This window comes from Hylobates moloch, unplaced genomic scaffold, assembly GCF_009828535.3.
Source record: "Hylobates moloch isolate HMO894 unplaced genomic scaffold, HMol_V3 SCAFFOLD_19, whole genome shotgun sequence".
NCBI lineage: Eukaryota > Metazoa > Chordata > Mammalia > Primates > Hylobatidae > Hylobates > Hylobates moloch.
In genome coordinates this window covers 72,978,762-73,006,206 of record NW_026652294.1, presented here as the reverse complement: position 1 = coordinate 73,006,206, position 27,445 = coordinate 72,978,762, and the positions used below count along the sequence as shown (strand labels likewise).

The following is a 27,445-nucleotide window of genomic DNA, read 5'->3' as shown; positions in this document are numbered from 1 at the left end:
TCTGATTGTGTTTATTTAAATCTTCTCTTTTCTTCTCTATTAATCTAGCTAGCGGTCTATCTATTTTATTAATTTTTTCAAATACCCAGCTCTTGTATTCATTGATTGTTTGAATGGTTTTTCATGTCTCTGTCTCCTTCAGTTCTGCTGTGATCTTGGTTATTTCTTGTCTTCTGCTAGCTTTTGGGTTTGTTCTTGTTTCTCTAGTTCTCTTAGTTGTGGTGTTAGGTTGTTAACTTGAGATCTTTGTAGCTTTTTGATGTGGGCATGTAGTGCTATAAATTTCCCTCTTAACACTGCTTTAGCTGCATCCCAGAGATTCTGGTACATTTTCTCTTTGTTCTCATTAGTTTCAAAGGACTTCTTGATTTCTGCCTTAATTTCATTATTTACTCAAGTCACTCAGGAGCAGGCTGTTCAATTTCCATGTAGTTGTGTGGTTTTGAGTAACTTTCTTAATTCTTTTGAGTGAATTTTTTTGAGTGTTGTGGTCCGAGAGACTGTTATCGTTTCAGTTCTTTTGCATTTGCCGAAGAGTGTTTTACTTCCACTTATGTGATCAATTTTAGAGTAAGTGCCGTGTGATGATGAGAATAATTATTTTCTGTTGTTTTAGGTGGAGAGTTCTGTAGATATCTATCAGGTCCACTTGATCTAGAGCTAAGTTCAGATCATGAATATCTTTGTTAATTTTCTGTCTTGGTGATGTGCCTAATATTTTCAATGGTGTGTTAAGTCTGCTACTATTATTGTGTGGGAGCCTAAGTCTTTTTGAAAGGTCTCTAAGAACTTGCTTTATGAATCTGGGTGTTCCTATACTGTGTGTGTATATATTGAGGATATTTGGCTCTTGTTAAATTGAACCCTTTATGTAATGCCCTTTGCCTTTTTTATCTTTTTTCATTTAAAGTCTGTTTTGTGAGAAACTAGGATTGTAATCCGTGGTTCTTTCTGTTTTCCATTTGCTCGGTAAATTTTCCTCCATCCCTTTATTTTGGGATGTGTGTCTTTGCACATGATATGGGTCTTTTGAAGACAGCATACTGCTGGGTCTTGGTTCTTTCTTTAGCTTGCCATTCTGTGTCTTTTAATTGGAGCATTTAGCCCATTTACATTTAAGGTTAGTATTGTTATGTTTGGATTTGATCCTGTCATCAAGGTACTAGTTGGTTATTTTGCAGACTCATGTGGTTGCTTCATAGTGTCACTGATCTGTTTACTTCAGTGTGTTTTTGTAGTGGCTGGTAATGGTTTTTCCTTTCCATATTTAGTGCTTCCTTCAGAAGCTCTTGCAAAGCAGTTCTGTTGGTTACGAATTCCCTCAGCATTTGCTTCTCTGAACAGGATCTTATTTCTCCTTTGCTTATGAAGCTTAATTTCGCCAGAAATGAAATTCTGGGTTAGAAATTCTTTTCTTTAAGAATGGTTTTTTTTTTTCTTTTTTTCTTTTTTTTTTTTTTTTTTGAGATAGAGTCTTGCTCTGTAGCCCAGGCTGGAGTACAGTGGCGCAATCTCGGCTCACTGCAAGCTCTGCCTCCCAGGTTCAGGCCATTCTCCTGCCTCAGCCTCCCGAGTAGCTGGGGCTACAGGCGCCTGCCACCATGCCCGGCTCATTTTTTGTACTTGTAGTAGAAACGGGGTCTCACTGTGTTAGCCAGGATGGTCTCGATCTCCTGACCTCATGATCTGCCCGCCTCGGCCTCCCAAAGTGCTAGGATTACAGGCGTGAGCCACCATGCCCGGCTCTTTAAGAATGTTTAATATCGGCCAGGCACGGTGGCTCACACCTGTAATCCCAGCACTTTGGGAGGCTGAGGTGGGCGGATCACGAGGTCAAAAGATCGAGACCGTCCTGGCCAACATTGTGAAAAACCCCGTCTTTACTAAAAATACAAAAATAATTAGCTGAGTGTTGTGGCGTGCACCTGTAGTCCCAGCTACTCGGGAGACTGAGGCAGGAGAATCACTTAAACCCGGAAGGCAGAGATTGCAGTGAGCTGAGATCGCACCACTGCAGTCCAGCCTGGCAACAGAGCGAGACTCCGTCAAAAAAAAAAAAAAGAATGTTTAATATTGGCCCCAATCTCTTCTGGCTTTTAGGGTTTTCACTGAGAGGTCTACTGTTAGTCTGATGGGCCTCCCCTTTGTAGGTGACCTGGTCTTTCTGTCTGACTGCCCTCAACATTTTTCTTTCATTTCGACCTTGCAGAATCTGATGATTATGTGTCTTGGGGTTGATCTTCTCAGGGAATATCTTACTGAGGTTCTCTGCATTTCCTGAATTTGAATGTTGGCCTGTCTTCCTAGGTTGGGGAAGTTCTCCTGGATCATATCCTGAAATATGTTTTCCAACTTGGTTCCATTCTCTCCATCTCTTTCAGGTACCCCAATCGGTCGTAGGTTCAGTTTATTTACATAATCCCACATTTCTCAGAGGTTTTGTTTATTTTCATTCTTTTTTCTCTATTCTTGTCCGCCTATCTTATTTCAGCAAGATAGTCTTCAAGCTCTGAGATTCTTTTCTCCACTTGGTCTGTTCTGCTATTAATACTTGTGATTGCATTGTGAAGTTCTTGTAGTGTGTTTCTGAGCTCTAACAGGTCGGTTATGTTCCTGTCTAAACTGGCTCCTCCTGGTATTTTCAGTGGTGTGTTAAAGTCTCCCACTGTTATTGCATGGGAGTCTAAGTCTCTCTCAGGTCCCTAAGAACTTGCTTTGTGAATCTGGGTGTTCCTATATTGGGAGCATATATATTTAGGACATTTAGCTCTTCTTGTTGAATTGAACCCTTTATCATTATGTAATGACCTTTGTCTTTTTTGATCTTGTAGTGTGTTTGTCAGCTCTGATAGGTCGGTTACGTTCCTCTCTCAACTGGCTCCTCATCTCTCACATTGTCAGTGGTGTGTTAAAGTCTCCCACTATTATTGTGTGGGAGTCTAAGTGTCTTTGAAGGTCTCTAAGAACTTGGCACGTCCTGTATTGTTTTGTCATGTTTCTTAGCTTCTTTGCATTGGGTTACAACTTGCTCCTTTAGCTCAGCGAAGTTCGTTGTTACCCACCTTCCGAAGCCTACTTCTGTCATTCAGCTTTCTCAGCCTCAGCCCAGTTCTGAGCCCTTGCTGGAGAGGTGTTGTGGTCACTTGGAGGAGAATAGGCACTCTGGTTTTTTGAGTTTTTAGCGTTTTTGCATTGATTTATTCCTCATCTTTGTGGGCTTATCTACCTTTGATCTTTGAGGTTGCTGACCTTTGAATGGGGTTTTTTTGTAGGGTCTTTTTTTGTTGATGTTGTTGTTTTCTGTTTGTTTTTCTTTTAACAGGCCACTCTTCCATAGAACTGCTGCCATTTGTGGGGGTCCACTCCAGACCCTAGTTGCCTCGATTTTTCCTGTACCTGGAGGTATCACCAGGGAGGGCTGCAAAACAGCAAAGATGGCAGCCTCCTTCTTCCTTGGAAGCTCCTTCACAGGGGGGTACTGACCTGTTGCTGGCTCACATGTGCCTGGAGGAGGTAGCTGGAGACCTCTGTTGGGAGATGTCGTCCAGTCAGGAGGAACGGGATCAGGGACCCACTTAAAGAAGCAGTGTGGCTGCAGCAGGTGTGCTGTGTTGGGGATTCCTTCAGCCCCCATTCGGTATGGGCTCTCCAGGACCCACAGGCTGGACTGATTGAGAAGCCTGAACGCCAGTGTGGCAGCCTACCCCCCTACTTGGGTACACTCCGTCCTGGGGGGAAATAAGAGCTCTGTCTAATTGGGGGTGGCTCAAGACCCCAGCTGGGAAGACCCACTACCCCATGAGGACGAGTGGATTGAAGTCTCACGTAAAGAAGCAGTCTGGCCACGATCTGGCAATGTGGCTGTGCTACACTGCAGGAAACCTTTCTCATGCATGCTATATGGATATATGTGATTTTTGTGTATTGATTTTATATCCCACAACTTTGCTAACTTTATTAGCTCTAATAATTTTTGTGTGCATTATTTATACATCTTCTCTGTGGCCTGATTTGGATGCCTTTATCTCATTTTCTTGTTTAATTGCTCTTGGTGGAACTTTCAATACTATGTTGAATTAAGTGGTAAAAGTGGGTATCCTTATCTTGTTCTTGTTCTAGCGGGAAGGCTTTCAGTCTGTCACCATTGAGTATAATGTTGGCTTTAGGTTTTTCATATATGGTCTTTATTATGTTGAGGTTATTTACTTCTGTTCTTGGTTTCTGGCATGCTTTTATTGTTAAAGGGTGTTAAATTTTGTCTGATGCTCTCTTTGCATCAATTGAGAATCGTGGATTTTTTCTTCATCCTGTTAATGTAGTGTATTTCACTGATTGATTTTCCTGTATTGAATCATCCTTGCATTCAGTGAATGAATCCCACTTTGTCACGATGTATGAAGTATTTGCTGAGGACTTTTGCATCCATAGTCATACAATATATTGATTTATAGTTCTCAAGTCAGTTTTGGTAGATTGTATGTTTTTAGAACTTTGTCACTTTCATCCGGCTTGTCTAATTTGTTGGAATACAACTCTTTATTGTATTCTCATAATCTCTGTTATTTATGCAAAATTACTAGTAATGTTCTTTCTGATTTTTGTGATTTGAATCATCTCCCTTTTTTCTTAACTTACCTAGAGGTTTATCAGTTTCGTTGATTTTTCAAAGAGTCAACTTTTGGCTGGATGTGATGGCTCATGTCTGTAATCCCAGCACTTTGGGAAGCTGAGGCGGGAGAATTGCTTGAGGCAGGGAGTTCCTGGGTGACATAGTGAAATGCCATCACTACAAAAAATAAATTAAACTTAGCCAGGTGAGTTGGCACATGATTGTAGTCCTAGCTGCTCAGGAGGGTGAGTCAGGAGGATCACCTGTGCCCAGGAGTTCAAGTTTACCATGAGCTTTGATCTTGTCACAGCACTCCAGCCTGGGCAATAGAGCAAGACTCCATATCAGGAAAAAACAATTTTTGTTTAGTCGTATTTTCTTTATTGTTTTTCCATTGTCTTTTTATTTTGCTCTAACTTTTATTTCCTTTCTTCTGCTAGCTTCGGGATTACTTTGCTCTTTGTTATTTAGTTATTTTATGTGCACATTTAGGTTATTGATTTGAAATGTCCCTCCACCCCCAACTTTTTTTTTTTTTTTTTTTTTTTTTGAGACAGATTCCTGTTTTGTTTCCCAGGCTGAAATGCAGTGGCATGATCATGACTCACTGCAGTCTTGATTTCCTGGGCTTAAGTGATCCTGTGCCTCAGCCTCCCTAGTAGCTGGGACTATAGGCACGCACCACCACGCCCGGCTGATTTTGTTTAATTTCTGTAGAGATGTGATCTCACTACGTTGGCCAGGCTGGTCTCAAACTCCTAGGCTCAGGCGATCATCCTGCCTTGGCCTCTCAAGTGCTGGGATTACAGGCATGAGCTGCCACACTGGGCCTGAGATGTGCCTTTTTAAGTGTGTGTGTCTACTGTTCCAACCTCTGCCAGTTACCCAGCTCCAAAGTTGCTTCCACATTTTTGGGTATCTTTATAGCAGCACCCTACTCTCTGCAGTACCAATTTACTGTATTAGTTCATTCTCATGCTGCTATAAAGAACTGCCCAAGACTGGGTAATTTATAAAGGAAAGTGGTTTAATTGACTCACAGTTCTACATGGCTGGGGAGGCCTCAGGAAAATTACAGTCATGGCAGCAGGGAAAACAAACATGTCCTTCTTCACATGGTGGCAGGAGAGAAGTGCTGAGGAAAGGGAGAAAAGCCACCTATTAAAATACCATCAGATCTCATAAGAACTCATTATCACGAGAACCTCATGAGGGTACCACCTCTGTGATTCAATTACCTCCCACCAGGTCCCTCCCACGACACACGGGGATTATGGGAACTACAATTCAAGATGAAATTTGGCTGGGGACACAGCCAAACCATGTCATTGAGGAACCCTTATATTTGATAAGCTGCTTCTCTGTTAATGTTTTCAAAATTCTGTCTTTTGGTTTCAGCAGTTTGATTCTAGTGTGTCTCAGTGTGGGTCTCTCAGTTTATCCTTTTTGGAGTTTCTTGGATTTGTATATTCACAGATTTCGTTAAGGCTCCTGACACTTTCAACCATTTCTCTTTCCTCCATACTTCTATTCCTATATTATGTACGTTGGCGTGATTGATGGTGCCCCACAGGTCCCCCAGACTCTGTTTATTTTTCTTTATTCTTTCTTCTTTTTGCTCCTTAGATTGCATAATTTCAAATGTCTTATTTTCAAGTACATTTATCTTTTCTTCTGTCTGCTCAAATTTGCTGTTGAATTTCTGTAGTGAATTTTTCATTTTAGTTACTGTACTTTTTATCTTCAGAATTTTTTCAGTTCCTTTAAAAAAATTTTCCCCTTTTATTGATATTCTCATTTTGTTTAGACATTGTTTTCTTGATTTTCTTTAGTTTTTTGCCCATGGTCTCCTTTAGCTCATTGAACATATTTAAGAGTGTTGATTTAATGTCTCAGACTAATAATTCAAATGTCTGGGCTTCCTTAGGGATGGTTTCTGCCATATTCTTTATTTTCTATGACTGGGCCACACTTTTCTGTTTCTTTTTATGTGTTGTAATTTTTCATTGAGAACTGGACTGTCTGAGTATTATGTTGTGGTGACCTTGGAAATCTAATTCTCCTAGCCCTCAGAGATTGCTGGGGTTTTGCTCCTTGATTACTGAAGAGTTCCTTTTATGATTTTCCAAAACTATTTTTGCATAGTATGTATTTCTTCTGATGGGTGGTCTCTGAAGTTTCTCTTTTGTTTTCTCTGTTGTCAGCCAATCATGTAAGATTTCCTTATCCTACTCCCAAGAGAGGGGAGATTTTGGTGCACCCATCTCCCAGGCGGTGTACACTGTGTACCCAATATGTAGTCTTTTATCCCTCACCTGCCTCCCACCCTTTTCCCTGAGTCCCCAAAGTGCATTGTATCATTCTTATGTCTTTGTGTTCTCACAGCTTAGCTCCCAATTATGAGTGAGAACATAGGATGTTTGGTTTTCCATTCCTGAGTTACTTCACTTAGAATAATAGTCTTCAATTCCATCTAGGTTGCTGCAAATGCCATTATTTTGCTCCTTTTTGTGACTGAGTAGTATTCGATGGTGTATATATATACCACGTTTTCTTTATCCATTTGTTGATTGATGGGCATTTGATTGTCATCTTGCCCATATGACATCAAAATTCAGCAGATGTCTTGAGGGTAACATTGGTGTTAAAGAAAAAATTATCAAATAATACTTGTTGAAACACAGTAAGGAAAACTTTCTTTGGGACTATCGCAGTATGTTTAGGGAACACTGCAGTGGGTTCTTGCAGTGGGAAAGAGAGATTAGGCTCAATTCTTCAGCATGGGCAAGTGGGAATTTATAGCCAAGGAGCAGTGTGGGAGTCAATGGACAGAAAACTACTAAGAGGAGCCGGGCGCGGTGGCTCACGCTTGTAATCCCAGCACTTTGGGAGGCCGAGGCGGGCGGATCACGAGGTCAGGAGATCGAGACCACGTTGAAACCCCGTCTCTACTAAAAAAAAAAATACAAAAAATTAGCCGGGCGCGGTGGCGGGCGCCTGTAGTCCCAGCTACTCGGAGAGGCTGAGGCAGGAGAATGGCGTGAACCCGGGGGGCGGAGCTTGCAGTGAGCCGAGATTGCGCCACTGCACTCCAGCCTGGGCGACAGAGCGAGACTCCATCTCAAAAAAAAAAAAAAAAAAGAAAACTACTAAGAGGAAACATCGGGGTAATGGGGATTCTGGCTAAAACAACAGGATTCGTGCTGAAGACAGACCAGGGTGATCAGACATCACTTAGGGGAGATTGGAGGATGAGCCACCTAATCAGATATCGAATGTAGGGGTCTTGCTAAACTGGATTTTACAAGGAAATGCACAGATGGACCTAAGAGAAGAAGGTTCAGGAGCCTGACTAAAGTTTGACTAAGCACAGAATCTTTGTCACTGGCTATGTATGTGAGGCACATCAGGTCTGCAATTAGTATGGATACCTGTGCATCTCACAAATGCAGGAAATTTTACTTTGCCTTTATGAAGTTTGCTTTCGAGCCCTTGAGCCCCTTCTGCAGCTTCTAAGTTCAGCAAATGTCTTGTGGGAAAAATTGGCTGTGGAGTTGAGGCATTTCAAGTCTGATTATTTCTTCAACCCTATGTAACTGCCAAGAGCTTTGCTGATTTTTCTTAGATCCAGCAGGCGTCTGCCTAAACTAAGTCTGCTGCTTTCTTAGCCTGTGCCCAGAATTGGTGAATGCTCTTAGGGGAAAAAAAATCAGCTTACCTCTGAACAGCCCTCCTACTATGAATTTTAATCAGTCTAGGCCTTATTGATTCCATAGTTGCCTGATGCCTTTAAAAATATAATTTTTTATGTTTTCTGCCTTTTTCTAGCTGTTGGGAGGGTTGGTCTGCCATGACCTACTTACTGTATACTGCTGTGCAGTAGAATTCTTAACCACGTAATATAAAATTGCCTTAATATTTCTTTTACGATTTTTTGAGTCATTTCGTTTTTATAAATAAAATCCTAAGCATTATATAAAGGTGGAATGAGCCCAGATATATCTATTAAAACTATTGTAACTGCCCAACAGTTTCGTTTTGCCTGTTGCCTGGATACAGTTGATTTATCAAGACAGAGGAATTGCAATAGAGAAAGTTTAATTCATGAAGAGCTGGCTGAACAGAAGTGCCATAGTTTTATTATTCAAATCAGTCTTCCCCAAAATTTGGAGGCTAGGGTTTTTCAAGGATAGTTTGCTGGGGCAGGGAATGGGTGCTGCTGATTGGTTAGGGAGGCAATCAGAGGTGTGGAAAATGGTCTTCATGTTGAGTCCACTTCTGAGTAGGACCACAGGACCAGGACCAGTTGGTGGGTCCACGTGGAGCCCTCAGCTGTCAGAAATGCCAAAGCCTGAAAAGATATCTGAAAAGGCCAGTCTTAGGTTCTACCACAGTGATGTTACCTGCAGGAGTAATTGGGGAAGTTGCAAATCTTGTGACCTCTGGAATAATGGCTGGTTATTGTTTACATTTACACTTTAGCAGAATTCAGGCTCCTCTCATCCTCCTAATGTCTTGCTAAACAGATGATACAAAAATATCAGTGACCTTTCTAAACTATTACCAAATAATTAATGGCTCTCTGAATTTTTATTATTATTATTATTATTATTTGAGGTGGCATCATCATCATTATTATTATTATTATTATTATTATTATTATTATTATTATTATTTGAGGTGGCATCTTGCTCTGTCATCCAGACTGGAGTGGAGTGGTGCGGCGCAATCTCGGCTCACTGCAACCTCTGCCTCCCAGGTTCAAGCAGTTCTCCCTGCCTTACCCTCCCAAGTAGTTGGGATTACAGGTGCTTGCCACCAGGCCGGACTAATTTTTGTATTCTTAGTAGCGACAGGGTTTTGCCATGTTGGCCAGGCTGGTCTCTAACTCCTCACCTTAGGTGACCTGGCTGCCTTGGCCTCCCAAAGTGTTGGGATTACGGGCATGAATCACTGCACCCAGCCTGTATTATTTTATATCATAATGAAAGAAATGAAAATAAAAAAGAACCTGTTCTGCAGGCAGAAGCTAAAAACAAAAACATTGAACAACTAGTAGAAATGGTTTAAGTTAATTTCTAAATTCTGAGAAGATAGAAGGACTAAGCCCCCATTCCTAACTCCTCTTCTCAGGAGTATAAACATGAGCCTAAAGTCAGAATCATCAAGATATCAAGTTCTTTAGGGAAAGAATAGGTGCTGAAGGACCAAGCAGAGGGAAAGGTTTGCTTTGCCACACCTTAAGGCACTGAGACAGGATCTGAGATTTCATAGTTCTCTAAGTGAGCTTAAAAAAGTGGAATCCTGTGGTTTCGCTTCAGAAAAGGGATGAATGTGTCTGCTCCTGGAAGTGGACATTAGCAGGGCTTCCCATAAAACTCTCTTAACTGCTGCGGGCTTAGAGTAGAGGTTGCATGGGTGAACTCAGTTGCTGCCACACCTCATGGTCTGAGGAAGCTGGCCCTTCTACTCGGAGACAGTGCCTGAGAGGAGACTGCTGAAGCCTCAGCTCAGCAGTGTGTGAGCTTGTCTGCCTCTGCAAACTGTCACTTTATCCAGCATCTGTAGGCATTGCCAGATACCCACATCAAAGCATAACCTCTACAGGTGGCTAATGGAACACAGCAAAGGAAAAAACCACTAAGGGAGCTCATTTACTTTATGATGTAAGACCAAACTAAACAAGTAAAATATGTGGCTCCTATTGATGAGCCACAGGGATGAGACAGAAGAATGTAGTAAATTAAGAAAAAAATTACTAAGAACTTTCAGAAAATGTAATTAGAACATAATCAGGACTTTTCAGAGCTAAAAATTTCCTAAGAGAAAAATTCAACAGATGAGCTGATAAATAACCCCATGTGAGAGCTGAATCTTTTGTTCCAGAAGATCAAATAGAAACAATGTCATGATGTAAGGCATATAGAAATAACATTATTTTTGAAAAGATAAGAGACCTGCAGGAGCAAATTCAAGAGGTTTGCGAATGAGTGTTAATAGAAAGAAAAAAAAAGAAAGAAAACAAGACAGAACAAGTATTAGTTTAGGAAATAATAGAAGAAATTTCCCTAGTTTAGAAACGTTTAAGGTTGTCAGATTGAAAAGGCTGAGACTTAGATACATTTGATTGCGGGTGGGGCTGTGTGGAAAAAGTTTAATGACAAAACATACATATCTAGAGATAATGTGCAGAAATAACTGAATTTCAGTCGTGAGAAAAATCATTCAGAGAAAAGGGAAATAGAATCACATTAACAATAGACTTCTCACTACTAACCCTAGAAACTTAAGGGAACATTAGAACGCCATCTCATAGCCACGAAAAAAGAATCTCTAACAATCCTGTACCTAGACAGGATGTCCTTTATCTCGGTTAAGTAATGGTATGTTTGGATAATTTATTTCGTTTAATATGGGAATGCCTTGGTATTGGAGCTACAGTGAACAGAACAAGCAAGTGGACATGTAACTAATTCCTAGGTTAGTGAGAGAGAGATGATAAACAAGTTTAGACAAGAAAATGAAATGTGATGACCATACCATCCATGTTAGGTATTTGCAATGCTTAGGGACAATTATTATCTGTATTAATATTCATATTAATATTAATAAAAACTTCCTATGGAAGACCATCCTATTGAAAAATGGACAGACAAGGCAACTTGCAGAAGGAGAAGTATAAAGAGCCAATAAAAATGAAAAGATAAGCATCACTAGCAAGGAAACAAATGGAAATTAAAATAAGACCATTTTTCACCAATCTAATGTAGGCATAAACAGGAATTCTAAGAACAATTAGAGTGATACCAGGAATTAATGTAATTTTTTGGATAAATTTGGCAATACTTATTAAAATGAATGTACATATATGCACTTTTACTTGGCAATCCTACCTAAGGGAAAGTACCCCACAAAATATATATGCACCAAAACATAAGGGGAGATATATATATAGATATATATATATATAAATGTTTATTGCAGTATTGTCTGTAGTTGCCAAAGGTCCATCAAGAAAAGAATAGCAAAGTAAATAAGAAACTTCCATACTTCGGAATATCACACAAATACTAAAAATAGTAGTAAGTATATCTATGAATGTGGAAGAACAGTCAGAAAACACTAAGAAAAAAATCAAATCGCATGGTAATATGTAAATTAAGATTCCAATTTTGTGTGAAAATGATAAAAGTTCCCGTATATATTTATCAATTTAAAAAATTACTCATTTCTGAGTTAGAATCCAATGCAGACATTTAAAATCAAGTTACAGAAGAATGTTGAGTTTATACATCTGTGATAAAATAATGTCATAAAAGCAGATTATAAAACTGTGTGATAGCTTTATATAAAGAAAAAATATATTTTAGATAACCCTCTACTTAAACTAACAGATTTATCAACTGTGGTCCTCATCAACCAGTTACGTTAGCAGTCATTTACGGTATCATCAGTTTGGATTTAAAAACAGACAGACTTCAGCAGAAGTCTAATATGCTGTAAAATATAAGAGTTTCTGCAAATGTCCCTGGAAAAGACATAAGGACTACATAAAAATTAATAATGATTATCTGTGAATGGTGAAACTGTTGGCAGTTTATTTTTGTTACTTTCTCTGTTTTTCGGGTTTTCTTCATTGAACATGGAGAAATTTGTCATTCATAACAAAAAACATGTAACAAAAACTCATTTTTGATCCTGTATGAATTTTAAAATTCATATAAGCTAAAATGTTAATTCATGTTATAAATAACCCAAGTAAGGACGAATTAAATCACTAGAAGCAGGTCAGCATTTTCTCAATATATTTAATATAAGCCAGATTACTATGACTAATATTTATCTTAACATCTCCACAAAGTTCTAGAAATAAGATGGTGGTGAAAGGATAGTAAAAACTCTGGACTCTAATTCATCATGCCAAAAGGGAAAAAATAAGCTGAAAACCCAGTCATGCAAGAAACTGCCTTTCCTTTTGTTCCTGAGCTGATAACTACACATAAAAGGTTAGGTTAGCTACTCCACAAGTAGCTATTTATGTTCACCATATCTTATGTAAAGTGCCTGTTTAATGATGCCAGACGAATACATAATTGACTATTCCCCTACCTGCTCTTTTCTCTTGGAACTTGTGGATTACCATACCCTCCTTCTCTCCCCTCCAGCCCACTTTTCCCCTTTAAAGATTGAAGCCCTCAAATTCATCTTTGGAGAAAGGCACAGACCACAGACTGTCACTGTGATTCTGTGTTTTTTTCGTCCGGGCATATCCTTAACCTTGGCAAAATAAACTTCTAAATTGATTGAGACCTGTTTCAGATACTTTTTGGTTTACAACTATGTTATAAAGTGTTGGTGCCACAAAAGAAACAGCACTCAAATATAAAATTTTCTTTTTAATTCTCAGCAAGGCAATATACTTCTATAGAGGAGTGCGCCCTTAAAGATGGAGCAATGGTGAGTGCACAATTGGACAAGGGAGGGGAAGGGGTTCTTATCCCTCACGCACGTGGCCCCTGCTGCCGTGTCCTTCTCCTGTTGGCTAGGGATAGACCGCACAAACTAAACTAAATCTGATTGGCTAATTTAAAGAGAGTGACTGGGTGAGTGGTTCGACGGGAAAAATGGTTATGGCAGAGCAGTTAATCGGAATGAGTCAGGATGGAGTAGGTAATCAGAATGAGTCAGGGTGGAGCAGGTAATCAAAAAAGATTGCTTTATGAGGAAGTTAAGTTTAAAAGTAGAAGGCAAAGAATTGAACATACTGACATATTGATTCTTTGAAGAGAAATTTAGAACTCATATGTAACAACTATAAGTAATAAATAAGAGAAATAAAAATTAGATTTTTGGTAGCCAAAAACATTAAATTATTTTGTTACTCTTGTATGTACTTTATTTCTTAAAGTTATGGCAAGTATAATTTCTTCTCACTTCTTTGTTGTCTTAATATTTAGCATAATATAAAAGGTAGTCACTTAATAAATTAATGTGAAATTATTTCTGATATAAGAAGCTATCAGACTGTTCCCTCTTTACTGTCTAGTGGGAATTTTAGGGGGGAAAAATGTGCATACAAAATGGCCTACAAATAAGATGGAGTAATCATATGTAAAAACTAATGTACCAGTTGCCTAAACTTTCAGTAAACTCTTCTTCCTTTGAAAGATGAGGAAGAGTTTTAATTATATACTGAATATAAAAATTATGCTATTCATAATTTGCATACAGCACATTTTCATTCAGTGGTAAATTATTGATCTTGAAACCACCTTTGCAAAAATAACAATGAGAAAATTATGACTGTAAAAGAAATCTAATCTAACCCCCATCTTGCCTTTAACCTCTCAAATGCCCTTAGTCATTCCTGGGCCCGGGTCATGCTAACTTTAGGAGAAGTTTGTAGTTTAAATGATAATGGCCCTTCCCCATAACTAAACCACTTTTGTAAAGCTAATGAAAGACGAGGTCTTGCCGTGTTGTCCAGGCTGGTCTCAATCTCCTGGACTTAAGTGATACGCCCACCTCAGACTCCGAAAGTGCCGGGATTACAGGTGTGAGCCACTGCACCTGGCCTGGATAAGCGAACTTTCTAGGTAACCAAAGTTTTACTGGATTCTGAAACTTTACTAATTTAATGATTCTTTTCCTCAAATGTATTCTATAGTTTTTTATCCTTGTATGAAATATATTGAATATGAATTAACTATGTACTTGAAGATTAAATTGTATAATTATAGTAGTAAATTTTGGGAGCTGTCTATGTTCTAGGCACTATTGTAAGTGCTTTATGTGTATTAAAATTAATTTATTATTCATAATGATCCTCTCAAGGTGGATACTTTTATATTCCCATCAAACAGTTGAGCAAACTAGGGTACAGAGAGGTTAAGTAATCTGGCTCAAGAATACATGGCTAATAATGAAATGTTAGTAATATTTTGAAAGCTCTATTTCTGCATCATTAATAGAGCCATAGCCATCTCCTTATAAATTTGTATCTTAAAAAGAAATCTCACTGACACTTTTTTAATGGGGTATAAAGAAAAAAATTGCTCTGTTTTAAGAATCCTCACCTCTCTCAAAACCAACGACTGATCTGCTTTCTGTCACTGCCAATTATTTTGTGTTTTCTAGTTTTATCTAAATTAAGTCATACATATACTTATTTTTTCTAGTTTCTCTCAGCATATTTTGAGATTCATCCATTTTGTCGTGAATCAGTAATTCATTATGAGTTTTAGTTTACAGATTTCTCACAGTTGGTTTATCCATTCGTCTGTTGATGGACAGTTTGAGTTGTTCCCAGTTCGGGGCTGTAACAAAACTACATGAACATTGATGTACAAGTCTTTGTATGGATGCATATTTCCTTTTCTGTTGGGTAAATATCTATGAGTGGAACAGCTACATTATAAGATAGAAGTATATTTGACTTTTAAAGGAAGTGCAAAACTTTTCTGAAGTAGTTACACCATTTTACATTCCTGCCAGGCAGTGTATGAGAGTTTCTATTTTCCTCTACCTTGGCCAACATGTGGTGGGGTATGCCTTTTTAATTTTAGCCATTCTGGTAGTGGTGTACTATATCTCATTATAGTTCTAACTTGGATTTTTCTAATAACTAATGATGTTGAACATTTTTCTCATTTGTTTATTTGTTATGTGTGTGTCTTATTTGGTAAAATGTGCATTCAAATCTTTTGCCCATTTTTTTAGATGGGTTCCTTGATTTCTTATTGTTAAGTTCATATTTTGCATCTTGATATCTGTTCCAGTACAATTAGTTGAAAAGGTTATCCCTTCTACACAGCATATCTTTTGCACTTTTGTCAAAAATCAGTTGTCTACATATGTGTGGGTTTATTTTTATATACTTTATTCTGTTCCATGATCTATTTGTATATATTTAACATCATTTTCATTACTCTAGACATATAATAATTTTTGAAATCACACAGTGTTAGATCTCCAGCTTTGTTCATTTTCAAAGTTGCTTTTGCTACTGTAGGCCTTTGTATTTCAATACTGATTTTATGTTCATCTCATCAATTCGTTTTGTAAACATTAAAACACAGAAAAAGAATTAAAGCATAGATATAAGGGTTATTTTTACTTACAGCTTTATATGTAAATTAAAACTACATTGTTTTGAAAAAACTTCCATTGAACAAACATTTTTCTCATTATGTTTACTTTTTTTTAAATTTTATTATTATTATACTTTAAGTTTTAGGGTACATGTGCACAATGTGCAGGTTTGTTGCATATGTATCCATGTGCCATGTTGGTGTGCTGCACCCATTAACTCGTCATTTAGCATTAGGTATATCTCCTAATGCTATCCCTCCCCCTTCCCCCAATCCCACAACAGTCCCCGATGTGTGATGTTCCCCTTCCTGTGTCCATGTGTTCTCATTGTTCAATTCCCACCTATGAGTGAGAACATGCGGTGTTTGGTTTTTTGTCTTTGCGATAGTTTGCTGAGAATGATGGTTTCCAGGTTCATCCAGGTCCCTACAAAGGACAGGAACTCATCATTTTTTATGGCTGCATAGTATTCCATGGTGTATATGTGCCACATTTTCTTAATCTAGTCTGTTGTTGTTGGACATTTGGCTTGGTTCCAAGTCTTTGCTACTGTGACTAGGGCCGCAATAAACATACGTGTGCATATAGCAGCATGATTTATAATCCTTTGGGTATATAAACAGTAATGGGATGGCTAGGTCAAATGGTATTTCTAGTTCTAGATCCCTGAGTAATCACCACACTGACTTCCACAATGGTTGAACTAGTCCCACCAACAGTGTAAAAGTGTTCCTATTTCTCCACATCCTCTCCAGCACCTGTTGTTTCCTGACTTTTTAATGATGGCCATTCTAACTGGTGTGAGATGGTATCTCATTGTGGTTTTGATTTGCATTTCTCTGATGGCCAATGATGATGAGCATTTTTTCATGTGTCTTTTGGCTGCATAAATGTCTTCTTTTGAGAAATGTCTGTTCATATCCTTCGCCCACTTTTTCGTGGGGTGGTTTGTTTTTTTCTTGTAAACTTGTTTGAGTTCATTGTTGATTCTGGATATTAGCCCTTTGTCAGATGAGTAGGTTGCGAAAATTTTCTCCCATTCTGTAGGTTGCCTGTTCACTCTGATGGTAGTTTCTTTTGCTGTGCAGAAGCTCTTTAGTTTAATGAGATCCCATTTGTCAATTTTGGCTTTTGTTGCCGTTGCTTTTGGTGTTTTAGACATGAAGTCCTTGCCCGTGCTTATGTCCTGAATGGTATTGCCTAGGTTTTCTTCTAGGGTTTTTATGGTTTTAGGTCTAACCTGTAAGTCTCTAACCCATCTTGAATTAATTTTTGTATAAGGTGTAAGGAAGGGATCCAGTTTCAGCTTTCTACATATGGCTAGCCAGTTTTCCCAGCACCATTTATTAAATAGAGAATCCTTTCCCCATTGCTTGTTTCTGTCAGATTTGTCAAAGATCAGATAGTTGTAGATACACGGCATTATTTATGAGGGCTCTGTTCTGTTCCATTGATCCATGTCTCTGTTTTGGTACCAGTACCATGCTGTTTGGTTACTGTAGCTTTGTAGTATATTTTGAAGTCAGGTAGCGTGATGCCTGCAGCTTTGTTCTTTTGGCTTAGGATTGACTTGGCGATGCGGGCTCTTTTTTGGTTCCATATGAACTTTAAAGTAGTTTTTTCCAATTCTGTGAAGAAAGTCATTGGTAGCTTGATGGGGATGGCATTGAATCTATAAATTACCTTGGGCAGTATGGCCATTTTCACGATACTGATTCTTCCTAACCATGAGCATGGAATGTTCTTCGATTTGTTTGTATCCTCTTTTATTTCATTGAGCAGTGGTTTGTAGTTCTCCTTGAAGAGGTCCTTCACATCCCTTGTAAGTTGGATTTCTAGGTATTTTATTCTCTTTGAAGCAATTGTGAATACGAGTTCACCTATGATTTGGCTCTCTGTTTGTCTGTTATTGGCGTATAAGAATGCTTGTGATTTTTGCACATTGATTTTGTATCCTGAGACTTTGCTGAAGTTGCTTATCAGCTTAAGGAGATTTTGGGCTGAGACCATGGGGTTTTCTAGATGTACAATCATATCATCTGCAAACAGGGACAATTTGACTTCCTCTTTTCCTAATTGAATACCCTTTATTTCCTTCCCCTGCCTGATTGCCCTGGCCAGAACTTCTAACACTATGTTGAATAGGAGTGGTGAGAGAGGGCATCCCTGTCTTATGCCGGTTTTCAAAGGGAATGCTTCCAGTTTTTGCCCATTCAGTATGATATTGTCTGTGGGTTTGTCATAAATAGCTCTTATTATTTTGAGATACGTCCCATCAATACCTAATTTACTGAGAGTTTTTGGCATGAAGGGTTGTTGAATTTTGTCAAAGGCCTTTTCTGCATCTCTTGAGATAATCATGTGGTTTTTGTCTTTGGTTCTGTTTATATGCTGGATTACATTTATTGATTTGCGTATGTTGAACCAACCTTGCATCCGAGAGATGAAGCCCACTTGAACATGGTGGATAAGCTTTTTGATGTGCTGCTGGATTTGGTTTGCCAGTATTTTATTGAGGATTTTTGCATCAATGTTCATCAAGGATATTGGTCTAAAATTCTCTTTTTTGGTTGTGTCTCTGCCAGGCTTTGGTATCAGGATGATGCAGGCCTCATAAAATGAGTTAGGGAGGATTCCCTGTTTTTCTATTGATTGGTATAGGTTCAGAAGGAATGATACCAGTTCCTCCTTGTACCTCTGGTAGAATTCAGCTGTGAATCCATCTGGTCCTGGACTTTTTTTGGTTGGTAAGCTATTAATTATTGCCTCAATTTCAGAGCCTGTTATTGGTCTATTCAGAGATTCAACTTCTTCCTGGTTTAGTTTTGGGAGGGTGTATGTGTCGAGGAATTTATCCATTTCTTCTAGATTTTCTAGTATATTTGCATAGAGGTGTTTATAGTATTCTCTGATGGTAGTTTGTATTTCTGTGGGATTGATGGTGATATCCCCTTTATCATTTTTTATTCTGTCTATTTGATTCTTTTCTCTTTTTTCTTTATTAGTCTTGCTAGCGGTCTATCAATTTTGTTGATCTTTTCAAAAAACCAGCTCCTGGATTCATGAATTTTTTGAAGGGTTTTTTGTGTCTCTATTTCCTTCAGTTCTGCTCTGATTTTAGTTATTTCTTGCCTTCTGTTAGCTTTTGAATGTGTTTGCTCTTGCTTTTCTAGTTCTTTAAATTGCGATGTTAGGGTGTCAATTTTGGATCTTTCTTGCTTTCTCTTGTGGGCATTTAGTGCTATAAATTTCCCTCTACACACTGCTTTGAATGTGTCCCAGAGATTCTGGTATGTTGTGTCTTTGTTCTTGTTGGTTTCAAAGAACATCTTTATTTCTGCCTCCATTTCTTTATGTACCCAGTAGTCACTCAGGAGCAGGTTGTTTAGTTTCCATGTGGTTGAGCGGTTTTGAGTGAGTTTCTTAATCCTGAGTTCTAGTTTGATTGCACTGTGGTCTGAGAGACAGTTTGTGATAATTTCTGTTCTTTTACATTTGCTGAGGAGTGCTTTACTTCCAATTATGTGGTCAAATTTTGGAATAGGTGTGGTGTGGTGCTGAAAAGAATGTATATTCTGTTGATTTGGGGTGGAGAGTTCTGTAGATGTCTATTAGGTCTGCTTGGTGCAGAGCTGAGTTCAATTCCTGGATATCCTTGTTAACTTTCTGTCTCATTGATCTGTCTAATGTTGACAGTGGGGTGTTAAAGTCTCCCATTATTGTGTGGGAATCTTAAGTGTCTTTGTAGGTCACTCAGGACTTGCATTATGAATCTGGGTGCTCCTGTATTGGGTGCATATATATTTAGGATAGTTAGCTCTTCTTGTTGAATTGTTCCCTTTACCATTATGTAATGGCCTTCTTTGTCTCTTTTGATCTTTGTTGGTTTAAAGTCTGTTTTATCAGAAACCAGGATTGCAACCCCTGCCTTTTTTTTGTTTTCCATTTGCTTGGTAGATCTTCCACCATCCCTTTATTTTGAGTCTATGTGTGTCTCTGCACGTGAGATGGGTTTCCTGAATACAGCACACTGATGGGTCTTGACTCTTTATCCAATTTGCCAGTCTGTGTCTTTTAATTGGAGTATTTAGCCCATTTACATTGAAGGTTAATATTGTTATGTGTGAATTTGATCCTGTCATTATGATGTTAGCTGGTTATTTTGCCCGTTAGTTGATGCAGTTTCTTCCTAGCATCGGTGGTCTTTACAATTTGCATGTTTTTGCAGTGGCTGGTACCGATTGTTCCTTTCCATGTTTAGTGCTTCCTTCAGGAGCTCTTGTAAGGCAGGCCTGGTGGTGACAAAATCAGCATTTGCTTATTTGTAAAGGGTTTTATTTCTCCTTCATTTATGAAGCTTAGTTTGGCTGGATATGAAATTCTGGGTTGAAACTTCTTTTCTTTAAGAATATTAAATATTGGCCCCCACTCTCTTCTGGCTTGTAGAGTTTCTGCCGAGAGATCCTCTGTTAGTCTGATGGGCTTCCCTTTGTAGGTAACCCGACCTTTCTCTCTGGCTGCCCTTAACATTTTTCCTTCATTTCAACTTTGGTGAATCTGACAATTATGTGTCTTGGAGTTGCTCTTTTCGAGGAGTATCTTTGTGGCGTTCTCTGTATTTCCTGAATCTGAATGTTGGCCTGCCTTGCTAGATTGGGGAGGTTTTCCTGGACAATATCCTGCAGAGTGTTTTCCAACTTGGTTCCATTCTCCCCATCACTTTCAGGTCCACCAATCAGACGTAGATTTGGTCTTTTCACATAGTCCCATATTTCTTGGAGGCTTTGTTCGTTTCTTTTTATTGTTTTTTCTCTGAACTTCTCTTCTCGCTTCATTTCATTCATTTCGTCTTCCATCACTGATACCCTTTCTTCCAGTTGATTGCATCAGCTACTGAGGCTTGTGCATTAGTCATGTAGTTCTCGTGCCATGGCTTTCAGCTCCATCAGCTCCTTTAAGGCCTTCTCTGCATTGATTATTCTAATTAGCCATTTGTCTAATTTTTTTTCAAGGTTTTTAACATCTTTGCCATTGGTTCGAACTTCCTCCTTTAGCTCGGATTAGTTTGATTTTCTGAAGCCGCTTTCTCTCAACTCGTCAAAGTCATTCTCCGTCTAGCTTCGTTCCATTGCTGGTGAGGAGCTGCGTTCCTTTGGAGGAAGAGAGGCGCTCTGATTTTTAGAGTTTCCAGTTTTTCTGCTCTGTTTTTTCCCCATCTTTATGGTTTTATCTACCGTTAGTCTTTGATGATGGTGACGTACAGATGGGTTTTTGGTGTCGATGTCCTTTCTGTTTGTTAGTTTTCCTTCTAACAGTGAGGACCCTCAGCTGCAGGTCTGTTGGAGTTTGCTAGAGGTCCACTCCAGACCCTGTTTGCCTGGGTATCAGCAGCTGTGGTTGCAGAACAGCGGATATTGGTGAACTGCAAATGCTGCTGCCCGATCGTTCCTCTGGAAGTTTTGTCTCAGAGGAGTACCCGACCGTGCGAGGTGCCAGTCCACCCCTACTCGGGGATGCCTCCCAGTTAGGTTACTCCGGGGTCAGGGACCCACTTGAGGAGGCAGTCTGCCCGTTCTCAGATCTCCAGCTGCATGCTGGGAGAACCACTGCTCTCTTCAAAGCTGTCAGACAGGGACATTTAAGTTTGCAGAGGTTACTGCTGCCTTTTGTTTGTCTGTGCCCTGCCCCCAGAGGTGGAGCCTACAGAGAGGCAGGCAGGCCTCCTTGAGCTGTGGTGGGCTCCACCCAGTTCGGGCTTCCTGGCCACTGTGTTTACCTACTCAAGCCTCAGCAATGGCGGGTGTCCCTCCGCCAGCCTCGCTGCCACCTTGCAGTTTGATCTGAGACTGCTGTGCTAGCAATAAGCGAGGCCCCGTGGGCGTAGGACCCTCAGAGCCAGGTGCGGGATATAATCTCCTGGTGTGCCGTTTGTGAAGCCGTTTACAAAAGCGCAGTATTAGGATGGAAGTAACCCGATTTTCCAGGTGCTGTCTGTCACCCGTTTCTTTGACTAGGAAAGGGAATTCCTGACCCCTTGCGCTTCCTGGGTGAGGTGATGGCTCGCCCTGCTTCGGCTCATGCGCGGTGCACTCTACCCACTGTCCTTCACCCACTGTTTGGCACGCCCCGGTGAGATGAACCCGGTACCTCAGTTGGAAATGCAGAAATCACCGGTCTTGTGCATCGGTCACGCTGGGAGCTGTAGACTGCAGCTCTTCCTATTCGGCCATATTGGCTCCACCCCCCATCTCATCAGTTTATACAGAAATGTCTGCTGGGAGTTTGATTGGGATTACATTGAATCTTTGGATCCATTTGGGGAGAGTTGCTATCTTAGCAATATAAACAAGATGTATTTCTCTGTTTAAGTATTTTTACTTTCAGCAATGTTCTGTAGTTATCAGTGTACAAGTATTTAATCTCTTTTGCCAGATTTATCCCTAAGTATTTTACAACTTTAATGTTACGGATTTTTTTCATTTTCTAATTGTTCTTATTATTATGTAAAAATGCAGTTGATTTTTCTGTATTCGTCTTGTGTCCAGCAGTCATACCAAACTAACTTATTATAGTTAATTCCATTGGGATTCCTATGGAAATGACCATATCAAAAACAGTTACTTTTTCTCCCCAATTTATATACCTTTTCTTTTTCTTGTCTGAATTTACTGCTTAGAGTCTAGACAGTGTTGAATATGATGAAGGCATTCAGTCTTTCACCATTAAGAATGATGTTCTAAATACTTCATAAATCTCTTTCATCAAGTTATGGAAGTTTCCCATTTCTTCCTAATTTACTGAGAATTTTTAATCAGGAATGGATGTTGAATTTTGTCTAATGCTTTTAATGTGATGTATTCAGACTGTCATGGTTTTCCTTTTTTAGTTTGTTAATAAGGTAAATTACGTTTATTGATTTTTGTTAAACCAGCCCTGCATTCTTGGATAAACCCCATTTGGTCGTGATGTATTTTTTTATAATGTTGAATTTAATTTGCTATAATGTTGTTTAGAATATGTTAATGAGGGATCTTGGCCTGTAGTTATAATGTCTTTGTCTGTTTTGTTATGAGGGTAATGCTAGCCTCATAAAATGAGATAGGAAGTGGTTCCTTCTCTTTGGTTTTCTGGAAGAGTTTGTATTCAACTGATATTATGTATTTCTTAAAGAGTTGGTAGAATTTACCAGTGATGCTGTCTCAGCCTAGAGTTTTCTTTGTGGAAAGGATTTGAATTGGAATTATAATTTCTTTAACAGACATTGGCTTTTCAGGGTACAGATTTCTTTTCAGTGAACTTTGTTGGTTTGTGTTTATCAAGGAATTTGTCCATCTCATCCAACTTGTTAAGATTATTGTCATATTAATAATGTGACCTCATTATTCTTTTAATAACTCTAGAATTTGTAGTGATGTCACCTCTTTGATTTCTGTTAGTGGCTCTTTTTTGCCTGATCAGTATGACCAGAAATGTGTCAATTTTAGTGATCTTCTAAAACAATAACAAAAGAACCCCAGATTTTTATTCATTGATTTTATTTTTCTGTTTTCTATTTGATTGATTACCACTCTGATCTCTGTTATTTGCATGCTTCCCCACACTCCACCACTTGCTTTGGATTTCGTTTGCTCTAGTTTAATTTGTTTCTAGTTTAAGGTAGAAGCTTGTCATTGATTTGAGATTTTCCTTTTTTTCTAATATAAGTATGTTAAGGCTGTAAATTTCCTCTTTAGTATTCCTTTAGCAGCATCCCACAAATTTTGGTATTATGTATTTTTAAAATTTCCTTTTTTGTCCTTTGATTCATGGGTTATTTAGAAGTATGGAGTTTAGCTTCAAAATATTTGTGGGCTTTTCAGAATTTTTTTTTATTTGTTTCTAGTTCTATTGGGATCAGGAAACATATATTATACACATTTTATTTTTATACATGGTATAAACGCCAGCATATACTGCTATTATTCTTGTTTTAAAGCCTATTATCTTTTAAAGAAATTTAAGTGAAGTGCTTTTCTGATCATTGTCTAACCTGTCATTCATCCAGCCAATGTCTTTTTCATCTCAGATATTTTAGTATTTCTGTTTCTAGAGTTTTGTTTGAGTTTTCTATATCGCCTCAGCTTTGGAACATATGGAATATAGTTCACATATGGAACATTATGAAATATAGCAAAAGGTTTTGATGTCCTTTTGTGCTAATTTTAACATCTGATTGAGTTATGCATTGTTTTGATTGGTTGATTTTTCATTATGTCTCGTGTTTGTCTTACTCTTCCTGGACTCTTCAGCTTCTTCTCAACTCTGGAAGTCTGCCATACTTTGTCTTAGTGCCCCTTTTAAGTGTGCTGACCCAGAAATTCTCACAAGGCAGTAAGCTGGGTAAGAGTAGGAGGGTTCACTTCAGTTGTTTCTCATCTCTCTAGGATGACGGCCCTTCATTGTTTGATGCCAGTGTTTTGAAAAGTGTTTCATAGATTTTGTCTGTTTCTGTTGTTTTGTTGTTGTTGTTCTTGTTTTTTTATGTGTGAAACCTTTGTTATGATTTGATTTGAAGCCATTTTCCTTTTGCTTCCATGCTCTCCATATTGCAAGAACATAAAATTGCACATAAAGAATTAGAAAGATGATCTTATCTGAAGAATTTTCACCCTTTTTCTTTTGTATCTTACAGTGTTGAAACTCTAGTTTCAAATACATTATAAAATAGTAAAGTTAATGGTCAAAAAGAAAGCAAACCACCTGGTTTTGCTGAAGAAACTAAGTATTTTCTTGGTCGTTCCATTGAAAAACAGGAAGCCAGAAGTAGAAAGAAATTTGAAACCTTGGATTATTTCTTTGGTTTTCTTTGGTTCTACTTTGAGTACATGCCCACCTTCCTCTAAAATGATAGGAATTCAGTATTACTGTAAAGTAGTTTGGGCAAAACACTGCCACTTCACTCTGTTATGCCTAAAAATGTTTGGCTAGAAACAGCTAAATATAATATTTTATACTTAAAGAAATGTAAAATGGTTATTTGAACTTCACAAATGTATGTCATGACACAGATGTATGTCATGATCATGTAACAGCACTTTTTAATACAATTTCTTTTTTTTTTTTTTTTTTTGAGACGGAGTCTCACTCTGTTGCACAGGCTGGAGTGCAGTGGCGTGATCTCAGCTCACTGCAAGCTCCGCCTTCTGGGTTCACGCTATTCTCCTGCCTCAGCCTCCTGAGTAGCTGAGACTACAGTCGCCTGCCACCACGCCCGGCTAATTTTTTTGTATTTTTTTTTAGTAGAGACAGGGTTTCATCATGTTAGCCAGAATGGTCTCGATCTCCTGACCTCATGATCCACCCGCCTCGGCCTCCCAAAGTACTGGGATTACAGGTGTGAGCCACTGTGGCCGGCCTACAATTTGTTTCTAAAAAAATATTTTGTTAACTTAGAAAAATGAACTAGCTGATATTCATATTTTGGAAATTAAAGGTTTGCTCTGTTTTATGTCTGTATCTTAGCCTATATTTTGTAGTAAATCAGAGACCAAAAGATTGTTTTTGAAATATATAAATATGCTCTTCTGAAGTTAATACTATGTAAACTTTGAGTAGAGTAAGCGTTTTGTCTTAAAGGTGTAATAAAGCCATAAAGTGGCATTGTTGCTTTATAAACTTAGAATAATAATTTGCCATATTAGTGTAGAGTTCAAAAAGTACTATATATTTTGCAAAATAATCACTTACTCATTATTGAATAATGCAGTTATTTGAGAGTATTCATGTCTAGAATACTTTATGAAGTACTGATTTTACTGACATATTTTGAAATATTTTGAAATCTGTAAAAACCCTTTTTTTCAACGTGGGTTATATTAAAAAGTCACTTTTATTTGCATAATTAGGCTATAATTCTCCAAGGGAGGGTATTGGAGATTAAAATTTTTTTCAAAGTAAGAATTTATAAAATTAAAATTCAGGGTTACAGTTATAGCCTTACTCTTTAATTCATGGTTAATAAAATTTCTCTTTCAGACGGCAAATGGATACATCTTGTTTTTTCATATTACATCTACAAGAGGGGACAAGTACCTTTATGAACCAGTGTATCCCAAGTAAGTTTGTTGCCTTTCATTCTTTTAATATGTGATTTGCATACTTTATATTCAGAAAAACATTAGTTTTGAGTTGTCTGTAGTGATTACAATAAAACTAAGCCAGCATTTCCCAAATAGTGTTTAAAAAATTACCAGGTCTTTGAACTGTCATATCTTGAATAAAGAATTCTTTAAGTCTATGAATCTTGATGATAAACTATATCAAGACTATTTTCTTGGGCATTCAGAATTACTGTTAATATATTCCAGGTCTAGCATTTCTCAGTCCTTATTAGGGAAGAGCTAAGAGATCATAAGAGGAAGAGTTGAAATGTTGGTAAGTTACAGGTACTTTTGCATGTGCTTTTGTATATGCATAGAAAAAAAAGAACCTCAGACAGTTGTTACCTCTTGGTTTAAATTTGGGAAAAACATAGACTTTTGCCCTTTACACTGTGTAGTTATGTATATTTTGCATTCTTTTCCTTATAGCAGACCTTAACTTTTGAAATAAAAGAACATACAATTGTAAAGCTTTCCATCTTTTTTTTTTAATCAAGCCATAAAGCCAGATAAAAATATAAGAGCATTTATCACATTTCTAGATGGTGGAAGACATCCAAAGTTTAATAGGTATATAAGAAATCTAAGAGAAAGACAGATTTTATTGTGTGAAAAGTTTAAATTTTTGAATATTGACAGAAAAAAAAGAAAAACATTAACAGCAAGTAACTTGGGAAAAATATTTGTGGTAAATAGGGCCAAGTCTTACTACTTTTATATAAAAGAGATATACAAATTGCCAGTAGGCACACAGAGATTCCAGTAGATAAATAGGGAAAGTAGTCTCATAAAAGGAAATACTGTAACTAACAAACTCAAGACAAAGTATTTAGACCCAGTAGTAACCCAAATAAAATAAACATTAAATATAACCATTTTTTCAACCCACACATTTCAATATATTAAAATTTTTTTTAAAAATTATTACTCATTGCTTGCAGAGGTATAATAAAAGTTGTGTTGCACACTTCTGATACACAAAGATATGATAATAGGGAGCTGGTTAACAAGTTAACTGTGGTACATCCTTCTCTTATAGTGATCTGTAGTCATGTCTCAGAAAAATTTATAAACTTAAGAACCTGACCATATTATAATGCCAAGTGAAGAAACAAGTCACACAAAATTATATATGTAATATGACCATGACTGTATAAAACAAAACAACGCAAGTCATCTAAAGACAAAATCTAGAGCAATACAATACAAATATTTATAGTAATTGTTCCTGAATGGTAGAACTGTAGTAATTCTTCTGCTTTTCAACTCTTAAATTTTCAGCTAGTTAGATTTTCTTGATGCTATAGCCACTTGTTTTTGTAACAAATATAGTGCTAACTGAGGTATTCAGTTTTGGAAATCTTTAAAGTACAGACTTTTTTGATGATGGTATTCAATTTAATTTGTTTATTTTTCAATAAAAATATTTAGTGCAAAAATTTTTGACACATACAGTGCAAAATGATAGGAACATCATGATGTATTTAGAAATTTTAAATTCAGTTTTATGTGTAAAACTGAAAAAAAACGAATTTTTTTGCATTTCAAGTGATAATTTTGTGATTCTTTTGAAGAACTGTTGTAATCAATGTCTAAAATTAGATTT

At 37.8% G+C, this 27,445-nt stretch overlaps 1 protein-coding gene across 4 annotated transcripts in view; it reads left to right on the top strand.

Moving 5' to 3' along the window:
- Nucleotides 1-27,445, top strand: part of RIC1 (RIC1 homolog, RAB6A GEF complex partner 1) — a 169,615-nt gene that overhangs the window by 38,468 nt on the left and 103,702 nt on the right. For all 4 annotated transcript variants that reach the window (XM_058431380.1, XM_032138760.2, XM_058431381.1 and 1 more), the window contains exon 3: nt 25,715-25,794. In XM_058431380.1, coding sequence (XP_058287363.1) covers nt 25,715-25,794 — 80 coding nt within the window. The remainder of the gene's footprint in view (nt 1-25,714; nt 25,795-27,445) is intronic.